At 51.0% G+C, this 15,203-nt stretch overlaps 6 protein-coding genes across 6 annotated transcripts; 2 read left to right on the forward strand and 4 right to left on the reverse strand.

Moving 5' to 3' along the window:
* Nucleotides 1-1,265: 1,265 nt before the first annotated feature.
* Nucleotides 1,266-3,511, reverse strand: BO79DRAFT_241053 (peroxisomal copper amine oxidase). The gene is made up of 3 exons (XM_025685084.1): nt 3,043-3,511; nt 1,736-2,986; nt 1,266-1,678 (listed from the first exon to the last, which is right to left on the reverse strand). Exons 1-3 carry the CDS (start codon nt 3,494-3,496, stop codon nt 1,329-1,331), a joined length of 2,055 nt encoding a protein of 684 aa, XP_025534464.1. The 5' UTR covers nt 3,497-3,511; the 3' UTR covers nt 1,266-1,328.
* A 743-nt stretch (nt 3,512-4,254) lies between these two features.
* BO79DRAFT_211805 (CCR4-NOT core DEDD family RNase subunit POP2) lies at nt 4,255-6,396 on the reverse strand. Its single transcript, XM_025683082.1, has 2 exons — nt 5,818-6,396; nt 4,255-5,729 (listed from the first exon to the last, which is right to left on the reverse strand). Exons 1-2 carry the CDS (start codon nt 6,304-6,306, stop codon nt 4,752-4,754), a joined length of 1,467 nt encoding a protein of 488 aa, XP_025534465.1. The 5' UTR covers nt 6,307-6,396; the 3' UTR covers nt 4,255-4,751.
* A 163-nt stretch (nt 6,397-6,559) lies between these two features.
* Nucleotides 6,560-7,288, forward strand: BO79DRAFT_211806 (NADH dehydrogenase [ubiquinone] 1 beta subcomplex subunit 3). Its single transcript, XM_025683083.1, has 2 exons — nt 6,560-6,796; nt 6,855-7,288. Exons 1-2 carry the CDS (start codon nt 6,702-6,704, stop codon nt 7,012-7,014), a joined length of 255 nt encoding a protein of 84 aa, XP_025534466.1. The 5' UTR covers nt 6,560-6,701; the 3' UTR covers nt 7,015-7,288.
* A 194-nt stretch (nt 7,289-7,482) lies between these two features.
* BO79DRAFT_211807 (WD40 repeat domain-containing protein) lies at nt 7,483-9,228 on the reverse strand. Its single transcript, XM_025683084.1, has one exon. It carries the CDS (start codon nt 9,079-9,081, stop codon nt 7,525-7,527), a length of 1,557 nt encoding a protein of 518 aa, XP_025534467.1. The 5' UTR covers nt 9,082-9,228; the 3' UTR covers nt 7,483-7,524.
* A 250-nt stretch (nt 9,229-9,478) lies between these two features.
* Nucleotides 9,479-11,669, reverse strand: BO79DRAFT_182691 (acyl--CoA ligase). Its single transcript, XM_025680238.1, has 6 exons — nt 11,302-11,669; nt 10,865-11,245; nt 10,531-10,806; nt 10,305-10,467; nt 9,931-10,253; nt 9,479-9,867 (listed from the first exon to the last, which is right to left on the reverse strand). The coding sequence occupies exons 1-6, from the start codon at nt 11,575-11,577 to the stop codon at nt 9,538-9,540; spliced, it is 1,749 nt and encodes a 582-aa protein (XP_025534468.1). The 5' UTR covers nt 11,578-11,669; the 3' UTR covers nt 9,479-9,537.
* Nucleotides 11,670-14,083: 2,414 nt separating this feature from the next.
* BO79DRAFT_211808 (EXPERA domain-containing protein) lies at nt 14,084-15,137 on the forward strand. Its single transcript, XM_025683085.1, has 4 exons — nt 14,084-14,304; nt 14,360-14,523; nt 14,581-14,815; nt 14,871-15,137. Exons 1-4 carry the CDS (start codon nt 14,094-14,096, stop codon nt 14,951-14,953), a joined length of 693 nt encoding a protein of 230 aa, XP_025534469.1. The 5' UTR covers nt 14,084-14,093; the 3' UTR covers nt 14,954-15,137.
* The last annotated feature ends 66 nt before the right edge of the window (nt 15,138-15,203 follow it).

Consider the following 15,203-nt stretch of genomic DNA (forward strand, 5'->3'; position numbering starts at 1 on the left):
AACGTGATATATTCCATTGACAGAGACATCATGAAGGCGTCATTGAAGCAAACATCGACCATAACCAAGTAGCTCGATGGTGCTCTTGTCTGGACACCATTGGAAGTTGAGCATCGCAGCTATACCAATTTTCCTGGCAGATTAGGGCGAGAAAGCTAGGGAGAGCGTTATATGGAACGAGCGACAGACAGACAGTATTCGAAGCTCCGCAATATCTTCGAAGATTAAGAATGGATATAGGTCCCTTCACGAAGTATGAGTGATGTGGTAACTTGCATGGCAGGATAGATTAGACCCTTTTAGTAGGATGGAACAGGGAGTATTCCAGCAAACAATAGAGAAGTCCAACAATGAAGAGGAAAAGTAGGAAGTCAAGTATATCAAAGATCAGAGAGGAAGACGTTTGCAGGATGTTGCTTGTGTCGATGGTGCCATGAGGTATATAGAAGATGGAAATGAGTATATATGTTGATGGTGCTGATGGGAGTGTGAGGATGAGAGAGGTGAGGAGGAAGAGGAAGAGAGAGGGAGGAGAAGCGAGCTTCTTATAGGAGAGGCAGAGCGAGAATCAGCTAATGTAATTAACAGCCATGATTGTGAAGCGGCTGGTGAAGGACCACCTTCATACAATACGCGACGTGTATAGAATCACTGAACACAGGGAATCGTAGAATAAAATTCGCAGTGAGTGCACATTATTTCACCGTGCGATGTGATTCCATGGCCAAAAGCGAAAAGTATCATACGCTGGTGCCTGGCCATAGACCAAGTAGCTTTCGAGGATATAGACAATTATAGCAGTACCAGGTAATTTAGAAAAGAGAGCAGTGAAGAGGTCAACATTTATGGCAAGGCAGCAGAATTTGTTATTCGGAGATTTCCATAAATAATCTACCAGCGTGAATCGGGACCCGGTGTCCGTTAATACTGCTGCGTCACTATTGCAAGGGTACAAAGTGACCGGGCAAGCTTCAGACTGGGTAGTTAACCAATTCACATCTGATTTAGGAATGGAAAGGGAAATTTGTGTAAAAATTGTCATGGAATCAATGTTGTGGGAAAGGCATCTGTACAGATCTGATATATGTGCCACGAGTTTGTAGGACTCCACATTCAGGTCAACCAAAAAGAAGCACAGGGCATCAATCAAGTTACTCTAAGGGAAGGAATTTACAGGTCAATCCACTACAAAGTACAAGTGAATTGATTTCAGAAAATCCTATTCCAAAAGCTAACCAAAATGCTAGTAAAACAAAAGCCATGATGGGAATCATACAAAGAGACCTTCACAAAGAGGGAAGAGAAGAGAAAAAGAGGAAACATGCAAACTAGACCTGAACACTAGATCCATCACTCTTCTTACAAGAAGAGCATGCTCCAGCACCAGCAGCAACCTGCGACGGCGTGCGAGCAAAACTAGGAGGAACATCCAAGGCAGGGTTCCTCGCAAAGAAGTGTCTCGGACGGAGAAGCAAAGTCATTGGCTCAGCAGGCATGATGGGGTAGTCTTCAGGGGAGGGGAAGTGCGTAAGGCCAAACGTGTGCCACAGGACGACGTCCGTGTTGTCGATTGAGGAGTTCGGACCAGCGGCTTCAATCCACGCCGGCAGGCCGTGGGATGGTTCACCAGAGGTCTGGGGTACGTGGCGACCGGCGGGGTGAATCTGGTCATCGGAGTCTTTATTTGGGAGTTAGTGAAACAGTTCCATTATGAAAGGTAATGGTAGGCACTTACACTTAGTGACATGCACGGCATGTCTAGCGAATCCAGCCCGTTTCCAGACCAAACTACCTGCCTTGGGGAGCAAGGGAGGTACTTCACGGCTGACAAGCTTGTAGCAGACGGGCTTCTTGCTGTGGGGGTTCAGCTTGTTGGTGTTGGCAATCTCCCAGGTTCTGGACGTGTTGCCGTCATAGTCGGACATTGCTTCGAGAGGCGTAGTGTACTTCGTCTTCTTAGCGTAGAATGCGTTTCCGTACGGGTTCTCTGCACTTCCGACCTCGGCTTCACTGCGAGTTGCGTCGACTTGGAAGACCGTGTTGTTGGGTCCGTCGACGTTGGCGTCCACACGCAGACAGAAGAGGTGCTGGTGGTTGTGTGCGTTGACGCCAGGGTAGACCTCAGTTCCCCAGCCCTTGGTGTCCTCGCCAGGGTTCATGGCGTAGGTGTTCAAAATACCGGTGAGTTTGATATCGAGCTGGATAGTACCATCCTGGTGGAAGATCCAGTAGACGCAGTACTCGTAGTTGGCGGCAGTGAAGATGTGGGAGATGACTAGCTTCCGACCACGGGTTACAATCACAGACTCATCGCGGAAGTCAGTGTGCTTGAAGAGAATGCCGGCGTCTTCTTCGTGAATACAGATGGCGTTCTTGACAATGGTGCTAGCACCTGCGCGGTTGACAAAAGCAGCATCCATGTAGTGGATAGCACCCTTGCAGTCGCAGCCGAGGGACAGACTGTTGGTCATATAGCCACCGCCGTACTCTCCTAAGTCGAAAGCGTGCTTGCGCTGATGAGGGTGCTCAGGGTTTCCATAGGGGACGACCATCTCCGCAAGAGACAGACGGTAGAACACAGGACGGACATTTCCATTGTCATTGAAGGTGATGTTGTTCAAGACGATACCCTCACGGTAGTTGAAACCAACGTGAATGTTCCACTTCTGCCAGTCGATAGTACGTCCGTTGATGCCGAAAGAAACGCCCTCTGGCTGCGTGATGTGAATGGGCTTGATATCTGTGCGGTAGCTGCCCTCTTTCTCAATAGACGCGGGGTGGTAGTTGTTGGGAGGCGCCTTGCTGATGGGCCTCCGCACCGGCGGGATGTCGATGTGAATGACCTGCTTGGTCTCGGCGTTGAAGATAGGGCAGAAGTCCAGAGGATACGTGTATTGCGAATCGTCAATGTGAGGACGGTAGTACATGAGAGCCTGCTGCAGACGGACACCATTTCCAAAGCGCTCATCGTAGCCGATTGTCCAAGCTGCAGGTGAGTTAGCATCATGCAAGTCCACAACCTGTCGTCGGACGACAACTTACGATCACAGTAAACCTTGTACATATCCTCCTTCGGAATGCCGATGATCGCACACTGCTCAATGACCTTGGGGTCCTTGCGAACAATCGACTCGACCTCCTGCAAGTCTTCCATGGTGATCAAGGGTTGCACGCCAGGCGTGTGTTCCCATCTCACGATCTTCTTCTCATCAAGGTCGACAATTCCATCGTAGACCTTGCCGCCCGGCGCAATGGCAACGACGTCGGCCGCACGAGTGGGACGGGGAGCCTTCTGCGGGTTCTCCAGCCATGCCATCATCTCCGCCTTGCGGGGCTCATACAGAGTGACCGCATTGAAGTTGACCTTGCCATATTCCTTGCGGATAAGGGCGACAGCGGCGTCGATTTCCACCGTCGAGAGAGGGTCCAAAGGGTGAGGAGGAGGAGAAGTAGCTTGGACCTGATGGGTCAGCTGTTGAAGGCGCTCGAGAACCATGATGAAGGAGCGGTGTAATGCAAGCGCTCGGAATTATCTCTCAAAAAAGTGAGTCCTTGGTGTGAAGTAGAAAGTATGGGAGAGGTAAAAGTATATGTTTTCCTCAGTTGGAAAATAAACCGGCGACCTGGCCAGTTGTACGGTAGGACAAAAATGAAGATGTAAAGTGATGCTACCACCCAGACTGTGTGAAACCATAGTCGACACAGAGGGGCACAACCCACCTTATAAGCAGCGAGTGCATGGCTGCACGAGCGCATTGCCAGAGGAGGATATGATTGTACAGCACGACCGCTGCACCACCGATAAGATACGCCTCGATAAGCACGCCCGGATTCCTTGCCCCGAAGCGGTCTAGTGTGGACTGCTTCTCCGCTGCGACTCAAAGCGGCAATCGGAACCTTGTCTACGACTACCGGTGAGATAGGCTACCCCGGATTCGCACACTGACCCGAGCGTCGGCCTGGAAGGGTCCGATCAAGGCGTCGGATGTGGTTGCCCCTATCAGGCTCATCAAGGGATAGACAGTCTTGGTTCGAGTCCCCCCTCCCGATGCAAGATCAGCAGACCGATCGCGGACGGGGTAATACAACGCGTTCTGCATCACTGCCAGGCTGTCATTGAGCCACAAAGGCTGAAGTGGGTCTGAGCTACTGACAAGATAGTTTAATAATGCTAATTATTAACATGTCTATCATAGAGGCAAAGTAGATTCCCAACCAGTTCTACCTACGAGGATAGAAAGGAATGGAGTAGCAAACCCCGGACGCTTAACGAAATAATGCTTGACGTAGATCACATTCCAGCCGGAGACGAACACCATACACCTATTGCAAACACCCACCTCCAAGGCAATACGAAGGCACTGCAGGCGATGAACTCCTTGAAACGGACCGAAAACAACAGAAAACACTAGCAAACAAGACAATGCACCAAGAAACACAACCGATGCCACATGCTATGTACATCCATCACATCATATAGATTCCTTGCCATCTCTGCCGAAAGCAACATGACAAACAGGTGAAAAAGTAATCAGAACCGCCGGCTAAGGTTCAATGGAGAAAAGTGACCGTGGATCCGGGTGCTGTTGCCAGATCCAACCAGTCAGGAGTAGGAGCCTATACAAGCAAGAGAGCAAAGAGTCAGGGAAAATGTACCTAAACGTAGACAATATCTCGAACTCCCCGAACCTGATCTAACACCAAATATTGAAAGGAGATAATACCAAGACAGCCAGACGAACCGACGAGCCTCATGACTTGGCAAGCTGGAATTGCCCCAGGACGCCGCCAGTGGCACCAGGTGTCATCGTATGGGGTGTTTGGCTGCCCAGGTGACCGGCATTGGGGGTGCTTGGCGTGCCGGTAGCCGAGTAAATTGTGGCGCCGTTGAGATTGGGAGTCTGATGTGGCTGCATGTGGTACAGCAAAGCCGGCATCTGACCGTTCAGGCCCCAAATCTGACCCGAGTATTTCGACTCGTCGATGCTGCCGTTGAAGACGAGTTGGCGCATCTTCCAGTAGATCTCACCCGTCACGAGAGAGTCCGACCCTGCCTGATGAGCGATGCCGACGCGCTTGACACCGAGCTCATCCGCAATGTCTTGCAGACCCGACTTCTGTCCGAGATTAGTGAGGATTTGAGCAGCGGCTGGCGTTAACGGAGAGTCGTTTACAGCCTGATTGCGTCCTGCATGTTTCATCAAATATTTGATATCATACAGCGACGGGAAGAAGATCTTGAGGAGTTTGTGGAATTCCTCTTCATTCTCGGGAAGAGGTTTGCAGAGCATAATCTTCATGAGGTATCCGAAATCATAGCCGGAATGGAAAGAGACCCAATGGACATCTTCCAGAAGGACGAGCCCCGAGCTGATCAGAAGAGCACCAAACTCGAATGGGTCGATTCCGTTTTTCTCATGCATAGAGAAATCGATACCCGCCTTAGCCAGCATAGCCGTCGACTCTTGTGCGTACATATCTTCCTCCAACGAAAACCGGAAGTTGAATTGCCATGTGCACGGCGCAGGGACGAGGCTGTTTCCGAGAGGCTGTCCATTCGCATCCGTAGCGTTGGGCGGGGGTACCTCGCCTTCGGCAGAAAACAAGGTAATACCGAGCTGGATCATTTTCAGGAGATCGACGTTACACCGGAGAGTTTGGTAGTGGTAATCTGCTTTATTCGTGAACGCTCCCATTGGACGTGCGACGATACCGGGGAACTCGGTGTCCTGGGCCTAGGTTAGCGTCCCTCATCTCCCAGTAAAAGGAGCCGAGCAACTTCATAATTTCCCAGCTCCACAGCTAGCTGCATCTTACCATGCTGATGTAGGGATACTTCTCGACGAACTGTCGCAGGATGGCCATTTCCTGAGCCAGATTGTGGCTCCATACATCACGTATCCGCGTCTTCACCGCACCGGCCTTGGCCTCGAGCGCCAGTCGGCCATCGTGAGTCTGATGTAATTGCTGCTGTTGCATCTGCGCGCCTCGTGCGAAGCCCATCTGGGCGGCGTGGCTGGCGAGTCCGGTGCCGCCTCCATCCCCGGCACTCGCGAACCCTGCGACGGACATACCATTTGCGATACCGGTGCCGGACAGTGTAAACGGATTGATATTTGTGTTCGGGTTTCCGGCGGCAAAACCGGGGTGACCACCGAGAGATGGAGGAGGGAGGGCTGAGTTGGCCGACTGGGCATGGGCCGGGTGATGTTGGGCTTGCTGCTGTTGCTGGAGATGGGCTTGCTGTAGGTGGGTATAGGAAGCCGTTAGGCCAGTAGGCCCGTATCGGCCGACGGGAGGGGGCATGTTGAAAGGCAGCGATGAGAGAGCTGATCAACCGTCACGCATCTGAGATTGGGATGAACGATGAGTTGAAGCGAAGTGGGAGGGGGGTCGGTCGGCTCTTTTCGCGCTGGGCTCTGGGACGGACGGGCTCATCCTCGCCGGCGAAGAAGGCGGACAGCTGCGGTTGCTGGATCCGGACTAGTGCGCCAAGCCCCCAGTCCTCGCTCGAACTCCCTCGTTTCCGTACAGCTTCAACTTCCTGTTTCCGCCTGTCCTTATTCTCGCGCTACCACCCCCGGTTTCCCGTCCATTGTCTGTCCGGACCCTGCGGATCTCGGTCTCATTTCCCTGAATCTTCGACCCGCCGTCTAACTCACCTCCAACTCACACCTTCATCCATCGCCAATCCGCTCACCATGGCTCCCAACCCCACCGGATTTGACATCAACGAATTCAAGGCCGCCGCCCACCCCCGGTCGGCCTGGGCCAAGAAGGACCCCTGGGCTCGCTAGTACGATACATCCACCGCCGATTCAAGATTTACGTGTTGTACTGACTATTTACCCCAGCGAGGCCTGGAGATACACCGGTCCCTTCAGCCGCATCAACCGTTTCAAGCGCATCTTCCCTGGCTTCGGCATTGCCAGCGTTGCTTTCGCCGGTTACTGCGCCTACGAGCACTTCTTCCTGAAGGATGACCACCACCACCACGGCGAGGGCCACCACTAAATCACGATCAAGGGGAGCATAAGTGCGGAGTTGGAAGAAAGAAGCCGACATGCGATGGAAAAAAGATGAAGGATACCCCGGTGTGCCGAGATCAATGGCATCCGTACGTGATTAGAGGGTCACAATGTGTGGTGTATAAGCGGGAGAAGGGATTGTCGATTCAATTGGGATAGATATTCTTGTCTCAGTATCATGAATGACCCTTAGCTCTCTACAGACGGCGCTTGGGTTGTTTCATTTGTCGGGTGTACATAGTAACTGTTATTTATCACATCAAGTGCATTTTGTTCAAACCTTATGAAAGTTAGGCTGTGTAGGTATTCGACATTACTCAGCATAGCGATTAACTAAACTATGAACTACCAGTAATAGTACTGCCATAAATCATTATGCCAGGCAGACAACTGTTGATCGAATTGGAACTGAACATGGTCATAAATTGCATTAATACGCCGATATCTCGGAAATCCGCATCTATACAGGCTTTTTGGTCTAATCATCATGAAAAATTTACTCCTCAAATACCAGAGAAATACCGTCATCACCGGCGGTAACAACCCGCTTACCATCCGAGCTCTGCACAAAGGCCATGATACCGCCGGATTGTTCACCCTCCGAGTTCTCAACAAGACCCAAGTGGCCCTTCCATTCCTTCAACAAACCCTGGGCAGCAGCCGCAGTTCCTCCACGGGCATCCCAGCGTCTGACGATACCATCCATACCCACGGAGGTGAGCAGCCACGGTTGGCCTTGACCGGCCGTCGCGGCTGCCAGCGGGCTGGGACGAGGCAAGGGGGTGGCAGGAGCACGGCTCTGCAGGAACTCAACCTTAACCACGGCGCCCTCGTGCGCCTCCTTGATGTGACGGCGGACGGCAAAGCGATGGGCAGCGTCGAACAGGGCGATCGAGCCATCCACGGAGCCAGCCGCAAGAAGAGTCAGGGGAGGGGAAGAGAAAGAGAGAGTTTCAACACCGTCGCTCTGGGCCTGAAGAGAGGCAAGGAGAGTGCCTGCAGCGGAGGCAGTCGCCTGTGAAGCAGCGCCCTTGCCCTTCGCCTTGGAAGCAGCGCCGCCAGCCGGCGCCAGACGGGGAAGACCGACCACCTTAATGTTGCCCTCGGCACCACCAACAGCAGCAATAGCACCACCCGGGGAGATGGCGATAGAGTACAGACCACCCTCGACGGCGAAGCGCTGGTCCTCCGCAGTCAGACCAACGACAGCGCTAGTACCCGGGGAGTAAGAGACGCCAGCGGCGGCAGCGTCGCCAAAGACATCGTAAACGTAGAAGCTACCGTCCTCGGAGACGGTCGCCAGCAGCTTTCCATCGGGAGTCCAGGCACCCGCAGTGCAGGATCCGGTGTGTTGGAAGAAAGACTGGATGATGGAGATGGGGGCAGCGGCGTCCCGGGGGTCGATGCGGAACACCCAAGCGCTACCGTCGTTGGCACCCAGAGCAATGATGTTGCTCTTCTCCTCGTTGCCCTTCTCGCAAGGGCAGACAGCAACCCAATTGATCTCCTCCACTTCTTGAACCTCCGCGAGGAACTGCCATGCGAGCCCGGTTCCCTGGTGGGTAGTGTCGCGGTAAGCACGCAGCTTGCCGTCCATTCCTGCCGTGATAACGAACTCGCCCTTGGGTTCTGTGAAGGCGACGGCGTTCACAGTGTCGGAGTGGCCATCAAGCTTGAGGAGGGGCTGGAGAGAATCCCGCTCGCGCCTGGGTTGCGGGTCTGACTCGTAGCTGCGGGGAAGGACGGGGCGCTCCTCGTTCGGCGTCGAATCGAAGATATAAGCGGTATCGTCTCCGGAGCCAGTGATAACAATGTTGTTGTGGATGGGGTGCTGAGCAATGCAGAAAACGGAGTCGTTGTGGCTATCGAAATGGGCGGCGGAGTCATTCTGCAGGGTGATTTCTTGTTCTTCGTAGCTCATGGGCTGATCGCCATCCTCATCTTCGCCATCGGACTCCATGGGGTGGTCCTCATCGCGGTTGATAACCTCATCAGCTTCATCGGCATCAACGTAGGCGTCGTCGTCGGCGCGGTGAGGATCTTGCGACGACATGGTGATGTAAATATGAACTGCGGGGTTGCACCGAACGCAGGGGATGTGTTATTTTTGGTGGTGGAAGTGTTAGAGAGGAAGTTTCAGGTGAGGAACAGCTTGCGACCGTCCGATTATAAATATTCAAGAGAAATGTGCAAGAACGACAGAGGGCGACGTCCGAAGAAGATGAGTATTATTTTTTTTCGGTGCTGATCAATCTTCCCGATCAACCCCCGCTTAGAAATTCGATTCTTTCCCCGCGATGAATGCAAACACAGCAAACATCCGCTGAAGGGGGTCACTAAGTACTAACCATAAAGCATCCCACCTACTATTTGTATCTTATCTAAAGGACATTCTGGTAAATGAGATCTTATCTATTATATGAGATATTTATATCCATAGGAGGGAACGCGCTGGGACCAAATCTTCTGCAGCGTACCGCTCGCACATTATGCCAAAGTATAAGCATGCCTACAGCTTGGAACTAGCCTTTCTCCTTGCCTCCTTCTCTTGATCGCGAAGCATCCGACGCAGGATCTTACCACTAGGACTCTTGGGAATGGCATCGATGAAGCGAACGCCGCCTTTGAGCCACTTGTGTCGGGCTTTGTGTTCTTCAACATGCTTCTTGATGGATTGGATAGCCTCCTCGTCACTGCCACGGAAAGAAGGTGACTTGACCACGATGGCCTTGGGGATTTCCCCAGCCCTATCGTCGGGGATGGCGATGACAGCACAATCAGAAACAGCGGGGTGGGTAAGAAGGTGAGCCTCCAATTCAGCTGGAGCCACTTGTAATCCCTGTTCGTTTCGATCGGTTACTTGGCGAAGTTCCAATAGGAATACGAATCAGTGAAGACATACCTTGACCTTAATAAGCTCCTTTATACGGTCGACAATGAATATATGCTCCGTCTTCTTCGGGCCCACGCGGACTACGGCCTCGTCACCGGTTCGCATCCACCCGTCCTCAAAGGTCTCCCGGTTCGCCTTCTCATTATTCAGGTAACCCAGGACGACACTTGGGCTGCGGACTACCAGTTCACCGGGTGTGTCGTAGCTTGTGATCTCCTGCCCCTCCGGGGTCACAATGCGCATTTCAACCCCAGCAAGGAGGGTGCCAGATGAACCGAGGTAAACGTCAGTTGGGTGAGTCGAGCACACCACAGTTGATGTCTCAGTCAGACCTGCGCGTTCATGTCAGTGTGAGACACTAGTTGTCTTGGAGTAATGCGTACCATATCCTTGCCGAATTATTACATTCGGGTATAGTTTCTGAAAGTCTTCTGCTGTTTCCACACCCAAGGGCGCAGCACCAGTGAAAATACTCCTGATTGAGCCTAGGTTGTATTTCGCGCAAGTTTCGTGGTTGCGGAGCATGTTGATGATAATCGGAGGGACCTTTAGAGTTACTCAATTAGACCCATCGCGGAATAGTGCTTTCATGTGAGCAGAATTACTGACCAGGAACAGTGACGAGATCTTGAAGTTCTGGATGGAAGCTAGATATAGATCCAATTCGAACTTTGGTAAAACAACGGCCTGGTCGCCTCTGAATGGAGAAGCATGGCATATGACCACCAGGCAATAGATGTGACTCTGAGGAAGCAGACACAATGCCACCTCGGTGTGGTTGCCTTGGGTTCCGGGAGCCCTGAGGGAGTCGCGCCAAGTGCCCTCGAATGCTTGGATCTGAAGCACGTTTGCGATTACATTGCGATGAGAGATCATGACACCTTTCTAGTATGCAGGTCAGATGCGATCTGTCACATTAAATTTCCTGCATGTTCTGACTCACAGGCAACCCGGATGTCCCACTGGAATAGCATAGGAAGGCCGTCCGCCGAGAACCCTCTCCGGCGGCCCAGTTCAGTCTCTCGACCTTGGGGAGCGACTTCCCCTCTTCAATGAACTGCGAGACTGTCTTGAATTGCGCTGGAGCCTTGACTCCGGGGGTGAGTTGTGGTGGGACTTCCAACAGGTATATGCGATCCTTGGGCAACCCAGCCAGGGATGCAGCCTCGAGAGCGGTCTGTAGGAGAGGGAGACAGGTGAACAAAGCCTTAGCCTTGGAATCGAGCAGCTGATACTTGAGTTCAGCAGCTGAGTAGGCTGCGTTAGCCGGGGAGACCAGTCCCCCCAGCTGGTGGACGGCCCATGACAGTGGCAAGGTATCGATCTAGGAAGGGAACTGGTGAGCTAAGACGCTGTAGCGGCCTGGGGCTTGAAACTCACGGTGTTCAAACTGAAGATTGCTAACGTCTTATCCCATTCGGTGCCTGTGTTTGGCTTCCAGTTTAGCTCCTTGGACAGAGCGCGAGACAGGTAATCGACACGATCCACCACTTCTAGTGCGGAGAAGCTTTTCCCGGTAATGCCGCAAGTGAAAGGGTCCCGTGAGTAACCCAGGGGATTCCGCCCATACAAGTCTGTAAGCATGAATTCACTGAGCGGAATATTGTCCGGGATAGGCGGCAAAGTGCCTGCCTCCTTAGGAGGTAGAAAAACCATCGTGTCGTGGGGTGTGAGGTTCTCAGCTCTCTGTAGGAACGTGGGTATATTCTGGGACGGATTTCGCGGGACAAGGCGCAAATGGGTGAGTGATCAAGGACGGGTGAATAGAGGAAGAAATAATGGGGGAGAAGTCACGATCGGCGTGGGGGAGCCGTATATAAGTTACCGGTGAACTCCAAAAGCTACCAGCGATGTGCGGGGAAAGCTTCTATGGTTGAGGGGGGATGGGCCGAGGCTTCAGTAACTTACATCAACAATTTGCGGTACCCCTGAGGCTTGCCGGGGATTATTCCGACTCTCCAGTAAATGGGGTTGGGCTTGCCATGGAGGATCGTAAAACTTTTCCGGAAGACACTCACCGCGACTCCTTTAAGTCATTAAAGGTGATCTTCGAGCATACAACTGACACATAACACCTTGCAGCCACATCTCCTTGCTGCTCGGACATACTATAACCGAGGGCCGACTGGGGGCGATTAAAAAGTAACTAATAGTCTAGAAGCAGACGCCCCAGAAATTAGATAGGCCGGTCGCCGGTCGGGGTGATCTGCAGCCCCACACGCGCTTGTGTGGCTTAACGGCTTTTTGCCTCTGCCACCGGGTCACACAATTGTTGCGCATACATCATCAACCAGGACATTAATCTTTTCTCCTCTTCGATCAACTATTCTAATTGAGTTGACACTCTATACGGAAAAGCATGACATCAATCGGTGGGTGCGGGAGCCGCTGGCTGTGCATTGCCGGTACCACCCTTGACTTACAGTGTGCATTGTCCCAGACCGTCCAAACTTTCCCCCCACACCCTAACTCTCTGGGTCATGGGTTCATCGGCTCTTACCCGATGGCATCCTGGTAAATAGTTAGCCAAGTTATTAGGTTCTCTGCAGCAGTATTACTTGCTCCTACTTAGGGTAGTCTACTCAGCTGTTCCCTGTCAATTTCCTAAATGATCAGTGTATCACGTAGTCATACCAAGTCAATATGTCACGGAGGATGAACAATGTACTTCTACTTGGGGTACTTGAGGGGCTCCATTCAACTGTTTCCTGTCATTTTCCTAAAGCATCCAGTGTATCACGGAGTCATACTAAGTCAACAGTTACTGAGAAAGAACAACTAAAACAAGTAACTAAATCCCTCTTACACTGTATACACTGAACTCCATGAGTGCTCACCAGAACACTATTAATATTCTCTCTTCATCCTCATCCACTTCATATCCTCACAACCAGAGAACTCATCTCATAATCTACTCCTCGTCACTGTCTCGTCTCATCCATCAGACATCACCTGTTCATAATCCCCAAACACATCAGACCACCCAACCACCCTAACATCAACACTAAACTATACCAAAATGCCAGACAGAGTATACACCTTCCCCCCAACAACCTGCTCAGCATGCCACCAGCAAGGCCACTCAATAATGCAGTGCCCCATTCCACGCTGCATGAGATGTGATTGTGTCGGTCATTCTATGAGATACTGTCCTATGCAGAGATGTGCCAAATGTAATGGCAAAGGACACGATAAGCGGGACTGTCCTGTTTGATTTGGGACGAGAAAGACTGGTAGTCGTGTGATATTTTGAGGCGAATGTTGCACTCGGTCCTTCCATGGTCAGTTTGGAGTTGACTTTGTAGGGTGGGGAGTAAGTAGATGGCTATTTTGAGTGGGATGGGGGTTGGGGTTGGAATATGACTCTCCTTATGTGGATTTTATTGTGGAATTTCGGGTATTATTTGACTGTTGAGAAATTTAAATTGAGTCAAATGGTTGAAGGGATAGTGTTGATGTTTCGGGCTTTCAAAGTATCTTGATAGGGCTGTCTGTGACAAGTATATCTGGGGCTCTGGGCACTGACATTAGCGGCACGTATGTAGTCGAGCAGAAGAATGTAAAATCACTAAAGAATAGTACGCTGTAATTATGTAAAGATCGAGTAAGCCAGAGTGTATTGTTCATAAGCTAACAGCCTGGTCTAAGTACAACCCGTCATTATCTGCGCCGTCCTTTTTTATAGTATGAGAAGTAAGCCCATCAGGGTCATCAAGTTCATATTCTGGAATCACTGTAACAACTGTTTTCTTCTCTGATGAGAAGAAACCCGGGATAACTGTACTTCCCGTCGTATTTCAGCAAGACAAATTTCTAGCTAATGTGTACACGCAGAGTTAGCACTTGCAAATAGCTGAATCCGTCATGGGTCGCCTAATGCTGCAGCTAGCTCCAACCATGGATTGAGTTTAATTCTATTCTTGGCTAACGGTACCTGAACAAACCAAGCCAGTAATCCAAGGCTACTCCACTCAGCATGCAAGGTATTAGCAATAGCGTGTAAGGGATAGGGGTAGTAGTTCGTAGAGTGGTGTCAGCGAACAGGCGGAGATCCCGAGCCGATCCTCGGAGTCCGCGCGTTCCGCCCGTACACACATTATAGGCTTCATAGTATAAAGCCATCTGTGTGAACTGCTAATGGCTGCAGACATCACTACAAAGACTCAAGCAAAATGAATAATATTACAGATGTCATTCACAGTTACTATCCGTCTTCGGTATATCTACCGCATTATGTAGCCAACGGGAGTTCGGCTTTATCACTGGTTGCTCAATTTGCTGTGCTCTGGGCCTTGGTGCTGGGTATCGCATCTGCCTACATTTGCCGTCCTCGAAACTCGGTGACTCGAGAAGACCAGTTTGCGTTCATTTGGATGTGCTTTAGTAAGTGGTGTTGTCTTCGCTTTTGTTTGGAATATACGTTAATGAGGAGAAACAGCGGGATGCATACATCTATTCTTCGAAAGTTACTTCGTGGTCTACCACAAGACCCTAGCCGGCTCGCACACTTTATTCGGCCAGCTCTGGAAGGAATATTCCCTTTCTGACTCTCGCTATCTGACCTCTGATTCATTCCTCGTTTCCATGGAGGCTGTCACCGCTGTAAGTCTATCCCATATCATGACACCGAATCAACTCACCTCTAACGAATACATACAGTTCTGCTGGGGCCCTCTCGCATTTACTATCGCATACTGCATCGCCACGCAGCACCCGGCAAGACATGTCCTGCAGATCATTGTCTCCGTAGGCCAGGTCTACGGAGATGTACTCTACTACGCTACGAGCATGTTCGACCTATATTACCATGGAGTGTCCTTTTGTCGTCCTGAAGGCTACTATTTCTGGTTCTATTATGTCTTTATGAACTTCATCTGGCTTGCTGCTGGTACTTGTGAGATTATCTATGTCTTGCTGAGTGGGATTTGAGATTGCTAATTATATTGCAGATTTTGCGTACGAAAGTGCAGTGGAGATCACGCGTGGTATGAAGAAGTTGAGCGAAATGGATCGGAAGCGGAAGAACAATTAGAGATGTACTGGGTTTGAAAAGTTCCTGATTACAATTCGCGTCGTGTACATTGCATTGGATCTGTAGGTTAGGGGTTTGCTTCATGGTTCATGGCGCGCCATTTTCAGGATAGATCGGATAGAATTGGGGATAGAATTGGGTAGTTAGTTAGAATGCCAGATTGCTAGTCTAAATGAAATCGGTGTACTTATATATACATCAACGCGTTACCAGCCAAGACGACTTGCTAACATGACCATAACAATGGGTT

Source organism: Aspergillus costaricaensis (assembly GCF_003184835.1).
Source record: "Aspergillus costaricaensis CBS 115574 unplaced genomic scaffold BO79scaffold_52, whole genome shotgun sequence".
NCBI classification, from domain to species: Eukaryota; Fungi; Ascomycota; class Eurotiomycetes; order Eurotiales; family Aspergillaceae; genus Aspergillus; species Aspergillus costaricensis.

Bases quoted from the DNA above. Each gene is read 5' to 3' on its own strand.
- BO79DRAFT_241053 (XM_025685084.1), bottom strand. From the start codon at position 3,496: ATGGTTCTCGAGCGCCTTCAACAGCTGACCCATCAGGTCCAAGCTACT. The intron at 2,987-3,042 runs GTAAGTTGTCGT...ACTCACCTGCAG, and splicing joins GTACAAGGTTTACTGTGATC to CTTGGACAATCGGCTACGAT. The intron at 1,679-1,735 runs GTAAGTGCCTAC...TCCCAAATAAAG, and splicing joins TGCCGTGCATGTCACTAAGT to ACTCCGATGACCAGATTCAC.
- BO79DRAFT_211805 (XM_025683082.1), bottom strand. From the start codon at position 6,306: ATGCCCCCTCCCGTCGGCCGATACGGGCCTACTGGCCTAACGGCTTCC. The intron at 5,730-5,817 runs GTAAGATGCAGC...ACCTAGGCCCAG, and splicing joins AGTATCCCTACATCAGCATG to GACACCGAGTTCCCCGGTAT.
- BO79DRAFT_211806 (XM_025683083.1), top strand. From the start codon at position 6,702: ATGGCTCCCAACCCCACCGGATTTGACATCAACGAATTCAAGGCCGCC. The intron at 6,797-6,854 runs GTACGATACATC...TATTTACCCCAG, and splicing joins AAGGACCCCTGGGCTCGCTA to CGAGGCCTGGAGATACACCG.
- BO79DRAFT_211807 (XM_025683084.1), bottom strand. From the start codon at position 9,081: ATGTCGTCGCAAGATCCTCACCGCGCCGACGACGACGCCTACGTTGAT.
- BO79DRAFT_182691 (XM_025680238.1), bottom strand. From the start codon at position 11,577: ATGGTTTTTCTACCTCCTAAGGAGGCAGGCACTTTGCCGCCTATCCCG. The intron at 11,246-11,301 runs GTGAGTTTCAAG...TTCCCTTCCTAG, and splicing joins CAATCTTCAGTTTGAACACC to ATCGATACCTTGCCACTGTC. The intron at 9,868-9,930 runs GTATGTCTTCAC...CGAAACGAACAG, and splicing joins AGGAGCTTATTAAGGTCAAG to GGATTACAAGTGGCTCCAGC.
- BO79DRAFT_211808 (XM_025683085.1), top strand. From the start codon at position 14,094: ATGAATAATATTACAGATGTCATTCACAGTTACTATCCGTCTTCGGTA. The intron at 14,524-14,580 runs GTAAGTCTATCC...GAATACATACAG, and splicing joins CCATGGAGGCTGTCACCGCT to TTCTGCTGGGGCCCTCTCGC. The intron at 14,816-14,870 runs GTGAGATTATCT...ATTATATTGCAG, and splicing joins CTGGCTTGCTGCTGGTACTT to ATTTTGCGTACGAAAGTGCA.